This window comes from Fusarium keratoplasticum, chromosome 4 (assembly GCF_025433545.1).
Source record: "Fusarium keratoplasticum isolate Fu6.1 chromosome 4, whole genome shotgun sequence".
Classification (NCBI taxonomy): Eukaryota; Fungi; Ascomycota; class Sordariomycetes; order Hypocreales; family Nectriaceae; genus Fusarium; species Fusarium keratoplasticum.
Window position 1 is genome coordinate 3,217,956 of NC_070532.1, and position 16,271 is coordinate 3,234,226.

The window sequence follows — 16,271 nt, forward strand, 5'->3', positions numbered from 1 at the left end:
CTGCAACATATCTCCATCACCATCATCTTTAGGCTTCCTCCCGTCTTCATCATCGTCAAGCCTGCCACCCCGCCACAACTACCTACCTACCTACCTACAGCACAGTGCTGTACACCACCAAGTTCCAGTTATTTAAAGAGCCCCACCGTGTCACCGCTTGGCCAGCCTCCACAGCCCCGATGCCACTATTTGTGCCCTCTTCTCGTTTGTGCTTTGGGAGATCAGTCTAAAAAAAAATCACAGTAGAGGCTTCCTCCCCCCCTCTCTCTCACTCCCGCCGAAAAAAAGTATCGCCGAACGGCCTGGCTTTGTTGGTCTTGGTTTCTAGATGCAACACGACTCTTGCTTGACTTCCCATCGCCTTGGCCGTCGTTCTTCCCGACTCTCGTTCCCGTTCCCCGGCAATCCCTCCTCCACCTCCGTCGTCGGTGCCCTTGCCCCCCGTCTTCGCCTTCGTCTTCCCCTCCACCCCCTCCGACCCCGACCCCGAGCTGCCCGGGCAGCTCGCCTTCAAGACGTCGTCCTCAAAGAAGAGAAAGCTCTCCCGCCCCGTCGACAACGACCAGGATTCCATTGACTCGCCCTCCCCCGACTCGGTCCTGCCCTCGTGCGAAGTCGACGACGATCCCGCCCTCTCCTTCTCCGCCGCCTCTGTGGCCTCGCGCCCCGACACTCCCTCTTACCTCCGGGCTGACTCCCAGCCCGCCTCGAGCCTGCCCCCGCGCCTCCAGCAGCAGGCCAGTTCCCTCGTCTCTGCCGACTACGCCTCGTCCACCGCCTCGAGCCCTTGTGCCTCTGCATACGCCGATCTCTCTCTTGAAAGCGACCGTGGCGGCGAAGAGACTGGCCCGGCCCAATCCACGGCCAGAAGCCAGTCTCCCTTGCGTCTCTCCCACCGTGCTATTATGAATGGCGATGCGGACCTGCCTCACCGTTCTTCATCGCCTTTGAAACGACGTGCCTCCAGCATGGATCCAGAAAACGAAGCGGATAAGCCCCGCGACGTCGACATGGCTTCCTCCCAACCCGCTGACTCTGCCGAGGGGCCTTCTCAACCATCCACCAGCACCCTACCCCGAGCCATGAGCGTTGACCCCTCAGAACCTACGCCATCGACCGGTGATGCTGCCTCCTCACAACGTAAGCCTCGCCATGCCGCCAGCCCGTGGAACATCGAACCCGCAGCTAACTCTTCTACTCCAGCAATGCCCCCGTTGAAGGAGCAGGTTCAGATAATCGAGACTCTTCTAAAGGCCTTTGATGAAGAGCCTATCAAGGAAGGCGTGAAGGCCTATCTCGTTTCCAACACCTGGGTCAAGAAGGCGCTCGCGCTACGTGGAGACACCAAGGAGAGCAAGGATGGTACCCCCGAGGCTCTGGGCCCTGTGGACAATTCAGACATTATCCAGGAAGTACTCAAGGACCCCAGCGGCGGCAACTTCACCCTCCTCAAACCAGGATTCGGCCTTGATGAGTTTACCCTCTTCCCCGAAGATGCTTGGAAGATGGTGGTCGAGTGGTACGGGGTCAAGGAAGGCCAAGAAGCCATCGTTCGCACTGCTATCAACACTGCGGCTCCAGGCGACGAATCTAATATTCTTTACGAGTTCCACCCGCCCGTCTTCACCGTTCACCGGCTCTGGTCCCAGGTCAGCCCGTTGCCAATTGAGCAGTCCCTCAAAGCCAACAATCCTCCGCCGCTGAGAATCGCCAGAAGTCGCAAGTACCATGCGCAAACCTTCATCAAGGAAATCAAGACAGCGACTGGTGTTCCGCTTGATCGCAAGATCCGCCTGTTCATGGTCCCTCAAATCCAGCAGGAAGCGGGCCCCTCGGAACCCTCCCGAGCTCTCACACCTCCCGACTCTCCAGACCGAGCAGATGAGGAGTCGAACCCTACCGACTCGTGGTCAAAGCTGCTTCTTGATACCCCATCCTTTGCAGAGGTTCGAGATCTTAAGGTGAAGTCCACTTTGGAGGATAGAACTACCGACCCAAATTATAACGGCAAGACAACGCTAGCAATCTTCGATCTTGTCACGGACCAAACACTTGTCATCGACGAAGCGATCGAAAAGTCGTGGGTCAGCACGTATACTGGACAAGGCCGCACCAACGAAAAGTCCATCCCCACGCGGGGCAGCGGACTAGCCTCGTCTAACGCAAGTGGCCGGAGTAGCCCTGCGCTTGTTGGTCCTCTGACTCGGGGCCGAATGGGGAAGAAGTCCGGTCGCAGTGTGGGCGCAGTTGGTCTTCAGAACCTTGGAAACACCTGTTACATGAACTCTGCGTTGCAATGTGTTCGAAGCGTCGAAGAATTGACCAAGTACTTTTTGACCGACGACTACGTCGACGAGGTCAACAAAACCAACCCTCTGGGGTACAACGGGAAGGTTGCTATGACGTATGGAAATCTCCTCAAGGAGATTTACACAGAAGGTAGAAGCTCGGTGGTTCCGCGAGACTTCAAGACAACCATCGGTCGTTGCCGACCAACGTTCTCTGGCTGGGGCCAGCAAGACTCTCAGGAGTTTCTTGGTTTCCTGCTGGATGGCCTCCAGGAGGACCTTAGCCGTGTCAAGAAGAAGCCCTACATCGAAAAGCCGGACTCAACAGACGACATGATTAACAACCCGGCCGCTATCAAGGAGATGGCCGACCAGGTGTGGGACATCACTCGACGCCGAGACGACTCCGTCATCGCCGACCTCTTCACTGGAATGTACAAGTCGACTTTGAAGTGCCCTGAATGCGGCAAGATCAGCATCACATTCGACCCCTTCAACAACCTGACCCTTCCGCTGCCCGTTGAGGATGTGTGGCACGGCACGGTCACGTTCCTGCCCCTGAGCGATGCCCCTGTCTCAATCGAGGTTGAGTTGCCCAAGCACAGCGCTATTGAGCAGCTCAAGCAGTTCGTCTCAATCCGGACCGGTGTTCCTCCAGAGCGTCTGATGGGCGGCGAGGAGTTCAAAGATCGGTTCTTCAAGATCTATGACAACACCCAGGATGTGAGTGAGGAGATCGGTAAGTCCGATATCGTCACATTCCACGAGCTGGAAGCTGTCCCGACAAACTGGCCTCACAAGGCACGAACTAAGAAATATCGTTCCATGCTGGATGTCGATACTCCTCTCGAGACTGTTTCATGGGATGACCCACGATACGAGCAGATGGTGGTGCCAGTATTCCATAGAATAACGACGTCGTCCAGCGGGCGTGGCCGGGATAGTGCTTCCCCACCCAGCTTCATCTGCTTGACCAAGGAAGACGCATCCAACATCGACATCATTACACGAAAGGTCCTGGAGAAGATTGCTACCTTTTCAACCTGGTCTAAACTCAAGGATACTCAGGAAGAGAGCTCGGATAACGCTGATGGAGAAATCGTCCTCACCTCTGCCTCAGATGCTGATTCTTCAGGCGATAGTAAGGTTGTTGCCACTTCTGTGGAGGGCGAGGACGACTTGGTGGATGTGCACATGAAGGATTCGACCGATGCCAACGCCCCTCTCCCTCATCAGCCCCAGGTCCTGAGACGTTTCAACTCGAAGCGACCCAAGTTTGTCAACCCAGATGGCTTCCTGGACCCCGAGCTCCAAAATCTTTTCGACCTGAGCTACTTTGTAGATACTGGGGCGGACGGTGGTGTGCCGACTGGCTGGTCACATGTTGACGCCCATCGGCTTCTGCCCAAGCTCACGGATCGTATCCCTGAGCCGGTTGTTGACGATGAGGATGCTGCCAGCGTCGAGGCCGATAGCAGCACAGCATCGGGTCCTGAGGACGATAGTACCAACGACGAGAGCCACAAGGCTGAGACGTCGCAAACTCGGATGGTGGATGATTCAAGCGAGGAGGAGGAGGTGCAGAAGCCTGCCCGAGTAAGCCTCAACATCAGTTCTCTTGTCAATAGTTCCACCACTAACACGTTACAGGCGTTCAATGGACGTCCTTCGAAGATGGCTGGCCGACGTAAGAAGTTTAACAAGAATAACAAGACGTATGGCAAGAAGGGCAACAAGCGGCGAGACAAGCAGACGCGTACAGATAAGAAGCACAAGCTACAGACTGTCAAGTCTCAGCCCACGCCTCCAGCTGTAGCTGATGGCGGCCCCTTGATCCGCCTGGGCGAGGGTCTCGTCGTTAACTGGAACGAGGATGCTTGGCTCCAGGTGTTTGGTGGCTCCCCAAACAGTCCTTCAGATGAGCAAGGAGTGGCAACGTTCACCAACCCAGAGACTCTCAATGACCCTGCTCTTAAGATTAGCCAGAGACGGAGGAACAATCGTCGCACTCGTGGCATCACTCTCGAGGAGTGCCTTGATGAGTTCGAGAGGGCTGAGATCCTCTCCGAGCAGGACATGTGGTACTGTCCTCGCTGCAAGGAGCACCGCCGAGCGAGCAAGAAGTTTGATCTTTGGAAGTCGCCCGATATCCTTGTCGCCCACCTCAAACGGTTCAGCAGCTCTGGGTACCGGCGAGATAAGCTGGATGTGCTAGTCGACTTCCCCATCGGGGGGCTTGACCTCACCTCGCGCGTCATTCAAAAGGAGGAGGGCAAGGTCGAGATCTACGACTTGATTGCCGTCGATGACCACTACGGCGGACTTGGTGGAGGTCACTACACTGCCTATGCCAAGAACTTTGTTGATGGGCGTTGGTATAATTACAATGGTGAGTGACTTACCTTTCTCTCCTTGTCTTAGCAAATCACTAACAAGTTGCTAGATTCATCTGTCAGCCCAGTATCGGATCCCTCAGCCTGCATCACGTCGGCTGCATATCTTCTGTTCTACCGCCGCCGTTCAAGCATCCCTTTAGGCGGATCGCGGTTCGGAGTCATCTCTGAGAAATACCGAACCAGCGAAGAGAACTCGGAAGAAGATGACGACGAGTTGGGGGAAGGTCAGCGCCTCGGCGAGGGTTCCTCCCTGACTGGGTCGTCGAGCGCTGGGACCGGAGCCGCAGCAATTCGCCGTCGGGGCGATCGTGGATCGGGTAGTGTTGCTATAAAGGCACTGGCTGGCCCAGATGACGACGACGATCCCCCTCCCTACGAAGGCGCCAATCGTATCGAGACTATCCATGACAGCATCGAGGACGAGGGTGTGGACGTGAAGGATAGCTACCAGCAACTGGGCACTTCCAAGTCTATCAGCCTTACTCAGACCTGGAACTTTGAGGGCTTGGCCGGCAGCGGCGCTGAGGATTCTACGGTTGCAGATATTGCCTCTGATGAAGTTCAGTTGGACTCATCATCAGATGAGCGGGGTCTAAGTCAGTTCGACGACCCCGATACATTGATGACGGGCCACGATCTTGCAGACGAACAATTGGAGCCGCTGGTCCCCGATGACGGCCACCAGGGGTCTCTTGCAGACATCCAGAACGCGACTTGGGAGCGCAAGGGGGTTATCGCGGTGCCTACCGGAGCAGGCAGTGATGGGGACTCGAACGAAGTGGCTGAGATCCATCTCGAGAGCGAGAAAGGAACTCGGACCGGGTAGAACGGCTGTCCGAAGACAATAATCAAGCGACCCAGGCCGGAGGCGAGCACTGGCAGACCATTTTGTCACGACACCAACAAGCGGCAACGACATGATATGAGACCACGACCTGGTGCAAGCATGTGCAAGACGTGAAGCAAGACGTGTTGGGAGAGGGTGTAGATAGAAGCAAAAGAGAATAGAAGCACACACATATGAGCGCGCGCAGGCAGCATGTCGCATTACAGAGGATGGCGTTTGGTTTTGCATCACACATGTTCAGCGGCTGGACATGGATGGAGATGCGTCCCCGGCTAGGTATCATTTGTTGCAGAATACCTTTAGCAGAGAATGAACAATGGATAGCCTCAGCAGGCTGTTGTCAGAGCAGTGCTGGTATTATTCATTACTTTGGGATAGCTCTTGCTTGGCTTGTTGCAAGTAATAGACATTCCCATTGAGGAGCAGATATTTGACACACCAACTTGACTACCTACCTACCTGAGGAATATCAATAGCTATGCTGTGCCTCAGCGCAAGGGCAGGTGAATATCCAGAAGACACTATGCAGGGTCTGCTCTACCTCGGTTAGGGCTTACTCTCCTTCCCCAAAATTGTCATTATATATAATACGACATAGATGCCAAAAGTTAAGAGGATAGCCTTATTGACCTCCATACCAAATATCCAAGTTGGTTTGCGGAACGTTTGCTCCTGGTCAACATCGTCCCGGGCGAGCGGCATGAACACGGTTCACCTTGATAACCAGGCTGGCGGGTTTGGATCATTATTAACTTGGACGCTGACTGCGGCTCTCACAGAGTGGTATTTTCAGCGGGTATCCCTCAAGCCAGCCGGCCCAGAGCATCGAGGAACAGCTCAGATACGACCGTGTCCCTCGAGTCCGTGGGGTGGGAGAGAAGCCCCAATAACACGACAAGGTCCAGTGCCAGTCAGAGCGCTGAGATTTGAGCTCTGCAGAAGGGGGAGACGGGATCGATCTCAACAGCGCCTTATTGTCTCCAGTTCGAACTCCAGACTGCAAGCCACGTGACGGTGAGGGTGACATGGTGTCCCCAGTACCATGGCCCTGGTCGTATGGGAACCACAAGATAAGGGAATCCACTCGGGCGATGCTGTTGTTTCTGGGAAGCAGGGGGGGTTCCAAAGGCAAGTGAGTTGCAGAGGGCGACAGCAGCCCGGCGTTTCGGAACATGGGGGCACTCCGTTGCAGTCTAATGACTTTTTTTCCTTTTTTTCTTCCCGGGGAGCGCTACCATGGCATGGCGTCAAGCAAGGAGATTGACGAACCTCCATGTGGATGTTCAAGTTGACGACATAACTTGCCATTCAACTCGTCGATACGTACTGTACATACGTGTTGACGAGATCAAACAGAAGCAATGATGCGGCGCAAGTGACCAGGATGCTTCTCCAAGGTTGGGCATGTTTGATAGCCCACTAGGGAAGTTGTTTGATGCGATTTCTCCGCTCCACTGGAGCGACCCAGGCGGGCTGAAATTGAGAGCGGGGGGGACGGCCGCTGGATTGAGGGCGCGCGACGTGCGTTACCTGCTTGCTTGCTTGCTTGCCGTGCCGGCCTGCCTGCTTACCTCACGCAGTAGGGGAGGGACCCGGAGGATGGATGAGCAGTAGTGGTGGTTTATGTACATAGCATGTAGTAATCGAATTGATACCAAGGGACTCAATGACAAGGGATCTCTGACCGACATCAGAGGGGATACGGGGTGACGGCCAAGGACACGGGGCGGATGCGGCGAGGGCCCTGGTTTAGGCCATCTTGGTTGGGTTGCGTCCCTCTTGTGCTTGGACTGGTGGTGCCATGGGGCCTCTCGCCAGAGCTTGAGCGTTGTTGTTTCCGAGACAGCAGGGTCCAAGACAGACCAGCCCTGCCTTTTGGTCGTGGGGTCGACGGACGAGGCTGCCAAGACATTGAGCCGTGTGTGTGGGCATGTCTAGTTTGGACGGATGGATGATATGACAGGTGCTGGTTGGTTCCTGCCAGATCGAAGAGCCGGTCGGTTTTAGCCTCATCGACAATGGGATGCTTCTTTGAGTCCTCTGTATCGTTGGTTGCTCGCCACGCACGGGAGGCAGGCGAGCAAGCTTCGATAGCCCCCTTCAAGCTGGTCTCCCAGGGGCTCACGCTATCGACGCACGGTGCCTGGACAAACTGGAACGAGTAAATAAGGCAAGGAATGAAGAAACCCTAAAGGTGGAATCGAGGTGCGCCCGCCATGCACTCCAGAGAGTATATCTCTGCGCCTCTCAGCCTGCCGTGGGCTCCAGACATGGCGGACAATGACGGGCGTCCACTAAGGCTGGGTGACCTGTCCGATTCCGGATAGAGGCTTTGTCGATTTGCCCATCAGGGGCCAAGGCACACAATCAATCAACAACGACGGAATTCCATCCTTGCCGGCCCCGAAGGCAAGGTCAAGCCATCGGGAGCTGCTTCGGGGGTTGGCTGTGGAGGTTCGCGGGGCTCACGGAGGCGGCGTCGGCGCCGAGCCCGGAGACACCACCCAGATGGGAACAAGGCGGAATGAAGTGCTCCAGAGAAGGCAAGAAACGAAACGAAATTGGGGTGAGAATTTGGCGATATGGCAGCAAGCCAGCCGAAGACGCGGTTTCGAAAAGTCGAGACCCCTGAACAAGACGAGCGAGCATATCCTTACTCGGTGCAGAGCAGCATTCAAGGCGCGCAAGACTCTGCTCGGTGTCTCTGTGGGGTGCAAAGTCAAAGTAATTAGGAGCTGCCCGTTTGGGAGAGATGTGATGCTGAGCCTCGGTTCGGAGGTTCGAGGTTGACAGGGTCAAGCGGAGCTGAGTAATGGATTGATCGAATTCTCCTTTCTCATCATCCTCAGTCTGGGGGTGGAGATGTTATAGCTTGCGGCTGCAGAGTTTCGGCTCTTGTACGCCATGGCAGACGAGAAAGCTCGTTACTAGAATAGGTGAGCTGTTCGCCCCGCGCTGTCATGGGTTGGGTACAGTTCATGACCTCGTCCTGCTCATCTTTTGCTGCCCGTGGGTTCCCCTTGAGAGAGGGTGACGGCAAGGTAGACAATTAGCTGGATCCCGGCAACGGCGTGCGCGCACTGGGTGGGCGGGGGACCACCCTGGCATTCACATCTCACAGAGCCCCCTGGAAATCCAATTCTTCCATCATTCCCTCGTGTGTGCCGTGGGGCTGGCTGGAGGCTGGGAACCGCCTGTGACGATCCAAAGCCACTCCGGAGCCTCCAAGCACTTTGCCACTTTCGGCATTGTTTCTGGAAACCGGAAGGTTTGGAGTGTCAGTGATTCGCTGCTCGGGGGTGGTTGCCAAAAAGCCGGGGAATTTGGACAAGCGTGGGGTATAGACGAGAAGATACTGTACGCCCAAGGTTCTCGTGCCGGGCTTGTTCTGTGTGACGTGACGGAGAAGCACAAACTGATGGGTATGTAGGTGCCAGGTCAGCCAGTTACGGCCTCCATTCTTGCCGGTGACTCTCGTGACTCCGTTGGCAACCATCCTATCCCCAAAGCGTAGCTACCGCGTACCTCCTGCTGCTTCTGCTCCTCACAACTTCACCTAGAGGCGGGGAGAGTTTTGAGCCGGTGCGGTGCGGGGCAGCAAGCCTACGGCGGATGCGGACGGGGTTTGGAATGGGCATGGGAATGGAAGGGCGAGACAGAGGGTTGAAGAATGAAGGCGGACGAGGCTGGGTTTTCCGCTTCATCAAGAGACGCAGCTTGGACATTAACATTAGGGAGCAGCCTAGCCACTCGCCAAAGCCAGAATCTATATGTTGCTCTGGCTGGCCCATCGATAATAGCCTGGGCAAGAATGACGACGTTGATGATGAATCTGGCGGTTGTGGGATGTGGATGGTTCAAGGTTGTAATTCGAAGCCAGTCGTTGGCTGGGTTAGGTTGCCTGCGGGCTGCACGGAAGGGCCTCCCCGGTGCAACCTCCTGCCTATCTACGGATTGGATACGTATTTGCGCTGCACAGCTTGCAGCTGGGACAGAGCTCGGGCATCCTCCAGGAGCGTCAACTCCACCGCTTAGTAGAGCGGGCAAGTTGAGTTGGCTTGCATGCTTGATGCTTGGAGCGGTCTGCCAGCGCATTGTATCTTGTATCGTGTCAAAATTGACCATCTTACAAACTGGCTCAGATACCAGCAACTTGAAGCAACCACGCCGCAGGAACAATAGAGTGGTGGCCACAGTGCGCGTCTAGCCGTGATTAGACAGTGTGGAGACCATGCGGGTGCCCTCTCTCTCGAAGCCTTCTGCAGCTTCATGAACCGAACCCAAACCTTCGATTGGACAGTGTCCACAATGCACTGAGTACAGCAAGCTGCACGCCAGGACCCAGCTGGTTGGTCGAGGCGATGGGTCGAGGAGTCGTCTCTGACGGCATCACCACCACGGATCTGCCCGCTGAGCGTGGTCAGCCATCATTGTCAGTCCTGCACCCTATCGCCAACTGCTCCAGAGTGGCCCGGCGCTGATGCGTTGCCTCTGGGAGTACACTGTACAGCCGGACTGTGCTTCCTTCGAGAACGATTCTTGGTTCCCCTTTGCGTTGCAGCCCTCATGCGCCCCCGCCGGTCCCTTGTTCGATAATTGTGGGAACTGTGGCCAATTCCAGATTCTCGAAGACGGCCAGAAGAATCCAAGCCAAGCCAAGCAGCCCGCTTGGACCCCCTTTGTCCCCTCAGCGGGCTGGCACGCGTCATCTGATAGGCTCGACCAGCCCATCCCCGGTCCCGGCCATAGCGAGTGGAGCACGCCGTGGGTTCTAGCTTGGCTGCCTTGCTGCCTCGTGTCTCGTTGAACCAAGCACGTTCCCCCTTCTGTAACGACGATCCTCGACCACGCCCAAGAATGCCCTCCCTGGAACCTCGCGATAGGGGATCCCAAGGAACCCTTCCCATTGACTGCAGCCCTCCAACTCCACTGTTCTCTACTTTGACCTGTCTTTTTGGGTGCGGGTCGCCCCCCTGTATGCCATGTCAGCCCTCCCAAGGTCGACACAGGGATACCTTCGCCTGCACAGCAAGCAGACGCAGACGCGCCTTGAAGCTCCCGTCCTGTCTCTGCCCTCAACTGAACCAGGCGCCGCGCCAACCACTGTGACCTTCTCCTCATCGTCGGAGCTACTCCTCTCGTCAAGCCATCCAGCTTCCTCCCCCGCGCACAACCGGCACCTATCTCACAGGAACACGCGGCGCATCCACAAGCCTCGTTCAAGCCTCGTCGCGCACCCCTCCATAGATGAACTGCTCATCACCTCCCTCCACTGTGTTCTATGTGCCCTGCGCTACCAGTTGAATCACTCACCTCCAGCTCTCTGCTAAGCTAGGGGTCGCCTCTCTATTTTCTTGTCCTGGTGATCGCTTCAATTCTGTCATCAAACAACCTGGGGATATCATGTCCCCTTGTTCTTGAAAAACGACACATCATTGCTTCTACCGAGAAACACATCACCGCCAGGCAGTAACTAGTCGCTCCTCTCTCGGTTGCCTGAGCTGAGCTGAGCTGAGCAAGCCTTTCTTTGTCCCTGCCTGAGCGTGATGGCGTCCATCCTCATCATCATCATCCTGTAACTGCCATCCATCTTTGCGCCTGGGCTTCCTCTCCGACCTATTTTTCTACATCAATTTCCCCTTTCCTTGTTCCCACGTTACTTTTTCACCTTTCTTTCTTTTTCTCCTTCACAAGGCTGCGCCATCCATTGTTCTTGGGCACCTCTGCCCCGTAAAAACCCCTCTCAAGTCCCCTAAAGGCTGGGTCCCAGTCTCTGCTCGGGGAGTAAAAGTCACTTTTTTGACTCCTGCCCCCCCGGCTGGCTCTGAGACCTTTCCTTCTCCCTCACCCTCACCCTCCTCTCTCACTCTCGCGCGTTCCCTCCCTCCCTCCCTCTCTCCTCTCCTCCTCCTCCTCTCTCTCCAAAAAAAAAATCTTATCTTAATCCGTTCCTTGGCCAATTCGACTCGTCGAGTCGACCCTCGATCCGGTCGCATCTGACTCGCTGTCGATTCTCTTTCTCCACGCCGTCATCCACGCCCTCCCACGGCAGATACTCTAGGCCACTACTGTCAGAGTACTTGACTACCAGCGGCAGGCTTTGCCTCCCGTCTTCGCCTTTTCCCGGCCTCGCCTCGTCCGTCTTGCCTTCGAGTCCTCGTTGCCGCCCGCTGCAAGCCAAGCCAGGCGCTTCCTGTCGCATCCCGCATCTCAACTCAACCCTCTCTCTCTCTCTCTCTTCGCGCACGCGCCGAAACATTCATTCTCTTTCCCATCTTCTCCTTCTCTGGACCCTTCTTTCTCTCGGCTTCCTTTTTTCCCCCGTTCCAACCAGTTTTACCTCTGCTCCCACTGGTATTGTCGTCACGTCGCACCATCCATCCACAATCGCGACCACGCCCTGCTCCTCCGCTTGCAGCCACACTCGCAGATCGTCTCTCTCCTCCCCCGGACCCGGTTACTTCGACCGTCGGTGCCCTTGTCCTGCTTGGGCTCTTCCCTCATCCTTCCCTAGCCCTTCTCCAACCAGGATCCGACACCTTCTGTTCGCCGCTAAGCAAGCACGTCGCCTACTGCAGTGGTACCTCGAGGTAAGGCCCAGATACCTTCATGGCCCTGACACCATTGTCCCAGCGCACGCGTGCTCCATCCATCCTACTACCACGATCCCAACCAAGCACCCTCGCCCTCACTCACATCATCTTGCCCTTCTCCTTCTAGTAGCTTTCCTCATTCTGTCTTCCATCCCCTGGCCCTTGTTGGTCCATTCCATCTTGACCCATTCGTCTCCATCCCCGTGTGTCGACCATTTCTTCACTCACCTTTTTGCCTCTCTACCTACCGCGCCATCATTTCCAGCAGATCTCGCCCTCTCTCTTTCTTCTCACATCGCTCTCTGCCGAACCCACAACGACGCCGCGACTTTCCTTTTTTCAACTCGCACCCAGCTAATATTTTTTTTCCTTTTTCGCCATCCAGTCTCGATTTTCATCCCAATTTGTTCGAGACCCTGTTGTCTGCCGACAGCTCCCGCCACTGCGACGCCAACCAAGGAACTCGTCCAACCCTTCCACACGAAAGCCGTCTCGCTGTACAACCAAACCGAGTACTCTAGGACGTCTTCGATTCATCGACGCTGCACACAGGCGCGTTTCGGTAATCGGCTCCTTTCTTCGTTCTCTGCGACGGTTTCATCTATCCATCTCGTCGCATGTCTCGCGGCTCCTGAGTCGCATTGACCCAATCGCCTCGCGATCGCAACGCCCCTGAACCACGATCCCCGATAACCCTTTGGCGTTCCTGTTCGCAATCGACGTTAAACCACGGCCCGAATTCGTATATCACAGGGCATTTAGTCCTTGGTGTTTCGTGAGGGTATTTATCTTCACCCACTAAAACATCTTGGTCCAATTTCTCAGCTGCCCGAAGGGCTACGGTGCTCCAGTCGCGAGACTGGTAGCTCTCCATGAGCAACATGGACCGCGCCGCTTGTCACGTTATCTATGTCAATCGCAATGTCTGCGAGGAGGGTTTGGTTCGCGCCATTGCTGACCACGGTGCATCCGACTGGGCTACAGATGAAGCTCGTCAAATCGTGCAGCCTCTTCTAAAGGCATTTGGCGATGGTGAGTTTGCCAAATAATGCCTGCTTGTGGTATGCTTGTCTTGCTAACACGCCGTCCAGTCAATGTCTGCGCCTCTGGGGGCGCTTGTTTGTCAAAACTGTTCGAATTACAGGAAGTATCTATGCTCGATCTGAAGCCGACACTCGTACTTCTCGACACTCCACACGATGAACCAGTTCACGAGTCCCGGAGAAGACCCCTGTCGCCCTCGCCTTCTTGCACTTCTTCCACAGAAGATGTCGATATTCACACCCCCGACGAAGATCTCTATGGTCTTGGTTTGCTACAAAAGATCATCACCGAAGCCCATTTGCGTGGCATGTCCAAGCTTATTGTCCCGATACCAGTTATCAGCAATCCACAGATGGAGCACCCATCTACGAATGGACAGATGACTGATGGCGCCGTGGAGCCCGTTGTTTCGCCTTTGGGGTTACTGGATGCAAACCGTCAACTCATCAGGAGATGCCTGGATCTTGGCGCTGTCGACGTCATCATCAGCCCTCTAAGCGTCAAGTGCATAACGAGTCTGGAAATCTGCGCTTATCGAGCCCATAGAGATGCTGCAAAGGAGCAACAGACCCTGCTGGAAATTAGGCAAGGTCGGAAACGATCCTGGGTTGGTGTGAACGAGGAGAAGCCGTTTGCCTACCTTCGGGAAGCCATGGTTTCGGGGCTGATGAACGGGATTTGCCGTTTGTCTACCAACGATGACCAGATCAATAATGCACACGTAGCCGTGTCTTCTGAGCGACAGGCTGCCATTGCTACTGCAGTCGGTAGTTGGCGTTTCTGTGCCCACTCACTCTCTGACGATGAGTTGCTCGTGGCAGCCATGGACATGTTCAGGCACGCCTTGTCCATGCCTGAACTTGAGCGATGGCGGCTACATGCAGGTACGTCTTACTATTTTAATATTGATCATGGTCGGCCACATGCTAACCTCGACTCTAGACCAACTGATCAGCTTTCTCGTTGCCTGCCGTGCCGCGTACAACAGTTTTGTTCCGTATCACAACTTTCGCCATGTTGTGGACGTCTTGCAGGCAACCTTCCATTTCTTGGTTCGCATCAACGCTCTGCCGCCATATCCTGCAGGTGCCGAGCCCAAGATTACTCCGGCAAAATCTCCGATGGCTGCGTTGATCACGCCTTTTGAGGCCTTGACGCTTCTCATCACTGCCATCGGTCACGATGTCGGCCACCCTGGTGTCAACAACGGGTTCCTCGTCACACTGAACGCCCCTCTAGCCCAGCTTTACAACGATCGTTCCGTCTTGGAATCGTTCCACTGCGCTGCTTATTCGCAGATCCTTCGCCGATATTGGCCTGCGGCCTTCGAAGACAGCAAGATGCGTGATCTCATGATTGCCTCAATCCTGGCAACAGATATGGGCCTACACTTCGAATACATGAAGAAGCTAGGAAACGTACAGGAGCGTCTCCAAGTGGACAACAGCACGGATGGCTGGAACGGCCGGCAGCTGCAGGAGGCTAAGACCTTGGCGTGCTCACTTCTCATCAAATGTGCCGACATCAGCAATGTGGTATGTTGATCCTTGGACTTGTCAATCTGGACTTGAAAACTAATTTGTCCTTTTAGGCAAGGAATCATGAGATAGCGTTGAAATGGACGTACATTCTCTCGGAGGAGTTCTCGCGGCAGGCGTCAATGGAAGGTGAACTGGGCATTCCGTCGTCGCTCATGTCACCGCCGAAGCAAGACATGACATCATTGGCCAAGAGCCAGCTTGGATTCATGAATCTCTTTGCCACCCCACTGTTCCAAGGAGTTGCCGACATCATGCCTGCTATGGATTACACCGTGGAGGAGCTCGAGATGAATAAGAGCTTGTTCGAGTTGAAGCTGCAGCAGGAAAAGGCGAAGGAGCCGTTGGATGACCCAGTTCGCAAGCGCCTTCTGAAGGAGGGCACGTTTTCGCCGAGGACTATGAGTTTTGCGGTACCACAAGAGGAGGAAAGGAGAGCGCCAGCGTCACTAATGGAGGTAGCGGACCGAAAGTCGGACTCGACTCCAGTGGGTAATGGAGATCTGCCAAAGCCCCGGACGGAGGGAGAAGATCTGTCGCCAGCCGACAGCCAGAGGACAATGGGTGCGTCGCCCGTGAGCGGCACGTTCGAGGAGTTTAAGGAAATCAATGGCTCGACGTCATCATTTGACGCAGTCAGGGAGTTGGCGAACAGCGATCCGTTTCAATCACGAAGCAGGGGCGACAGCTATCCTGATGGCAAATCAATGCCCTCGGCGAAGCAGAGATCGAGCGAGACAACTGAAGGAAGTGTGTCGGGGGCATGCTCGGGAGACTGGGCTTCCCAAGCGACGAGCGCAACAACGGGCAAGATGCCAATGTCACCAAGCACGCGGGGCACAAGTATTGTCAGCGGGGACTCGACGGAACACCCAGTTGGCATTCCTACGATCAACGTCGATTCGGCGAGCTTGAAGGAGACATCGGGAGCGATTTATCACGACAACTCGGCGATGGATGACGAGACAAGATCCAACGCAAGCACGACAGGCGGAAGCATTGGCAAGGCCGAGGGCAAGTCATTGAAAAAGAAGACTAGCAGGTTCAGGATGAAGGACTTCCCATTCTTCAGGAGGCATAAGGGCACAAGCTCGCCATCGACGGCGGACACGACTGGGTGAAGAGGTATCACAGAACTCGTCAGCCAGGAGCGAATATAAGACGTAACGAATCGCAAAAATGGGGTGTCTCGGATTCCGACTCGAGGCAGACAAGAAGCTGGAGAGGCCCGAGGCAGGGTTATATAGGCTGATGCTGTCGGAGACGTGTGTGGCTATTCCACAATAGCCTTTTCTTTTCCAAGGACGTGTCAGTCAAGGCGGCTGCCCTAATGATTGCAGTATATACTTGTACAATAACTATGGGTGGAGAGTCTCGGCGAGCGAGCGGTTCAGCCGGGTGCGCAGACTGCAGCTCGGGCCCAGAGCTTGCGAGGACGGAGAGGCATTCATCTTCTTCACTCAGGAAGCATCTTTATGGGAGCGGGAAAACCGGGACCGGGACCGGAGACCGCTACAGGCGTTGGCGCAGGGTCGGCAGGGTGACGAAAGGGAATGTATCAAAAT

At 55.4% G+C, this 16,271-nt stretch overlaps 1 protein-coding gene and 1 pseudogene across 2 annotated transcripts, besides 1 other annotated feature; both read left to right on the forward strand.

The window, feature by feature from the left end:
- Positions 1-503: 503 nt before the first annotated feature.
- On the forward strand, positions 504-5,510 carry NCS57_00605800 (annotated as a pseudogene). Its single transcript has 3 exons — positions 504-3,884; positions 3,939-4,677; positions 4,732-5,510.
- Positions 504-5,510: a sequence feature.
- Positions 5,511-12,996: 7,486 nt separating this feature from the next.
- Positions 12,997-15,827, forward strand: NCS57_00605900 (Phosphodiesterase; the record flags this gene model as incomplete). Its single annotated transcript, XM_053055958.1, has 4 exons — positions 12,997-13,156; positions 13,216-14,052; positions 14,111-14,703; positions 14,760-15,827. 4 exons carry the CDS (start codon positions 12,997-12,999, stop codon positions 15,825-15,827), a joined length of 2,658 nt encoding a protein of 885 aa, XP_052914913.1.
- Positions 15,828-16,271: the final 444 nt, after the last annotated feature.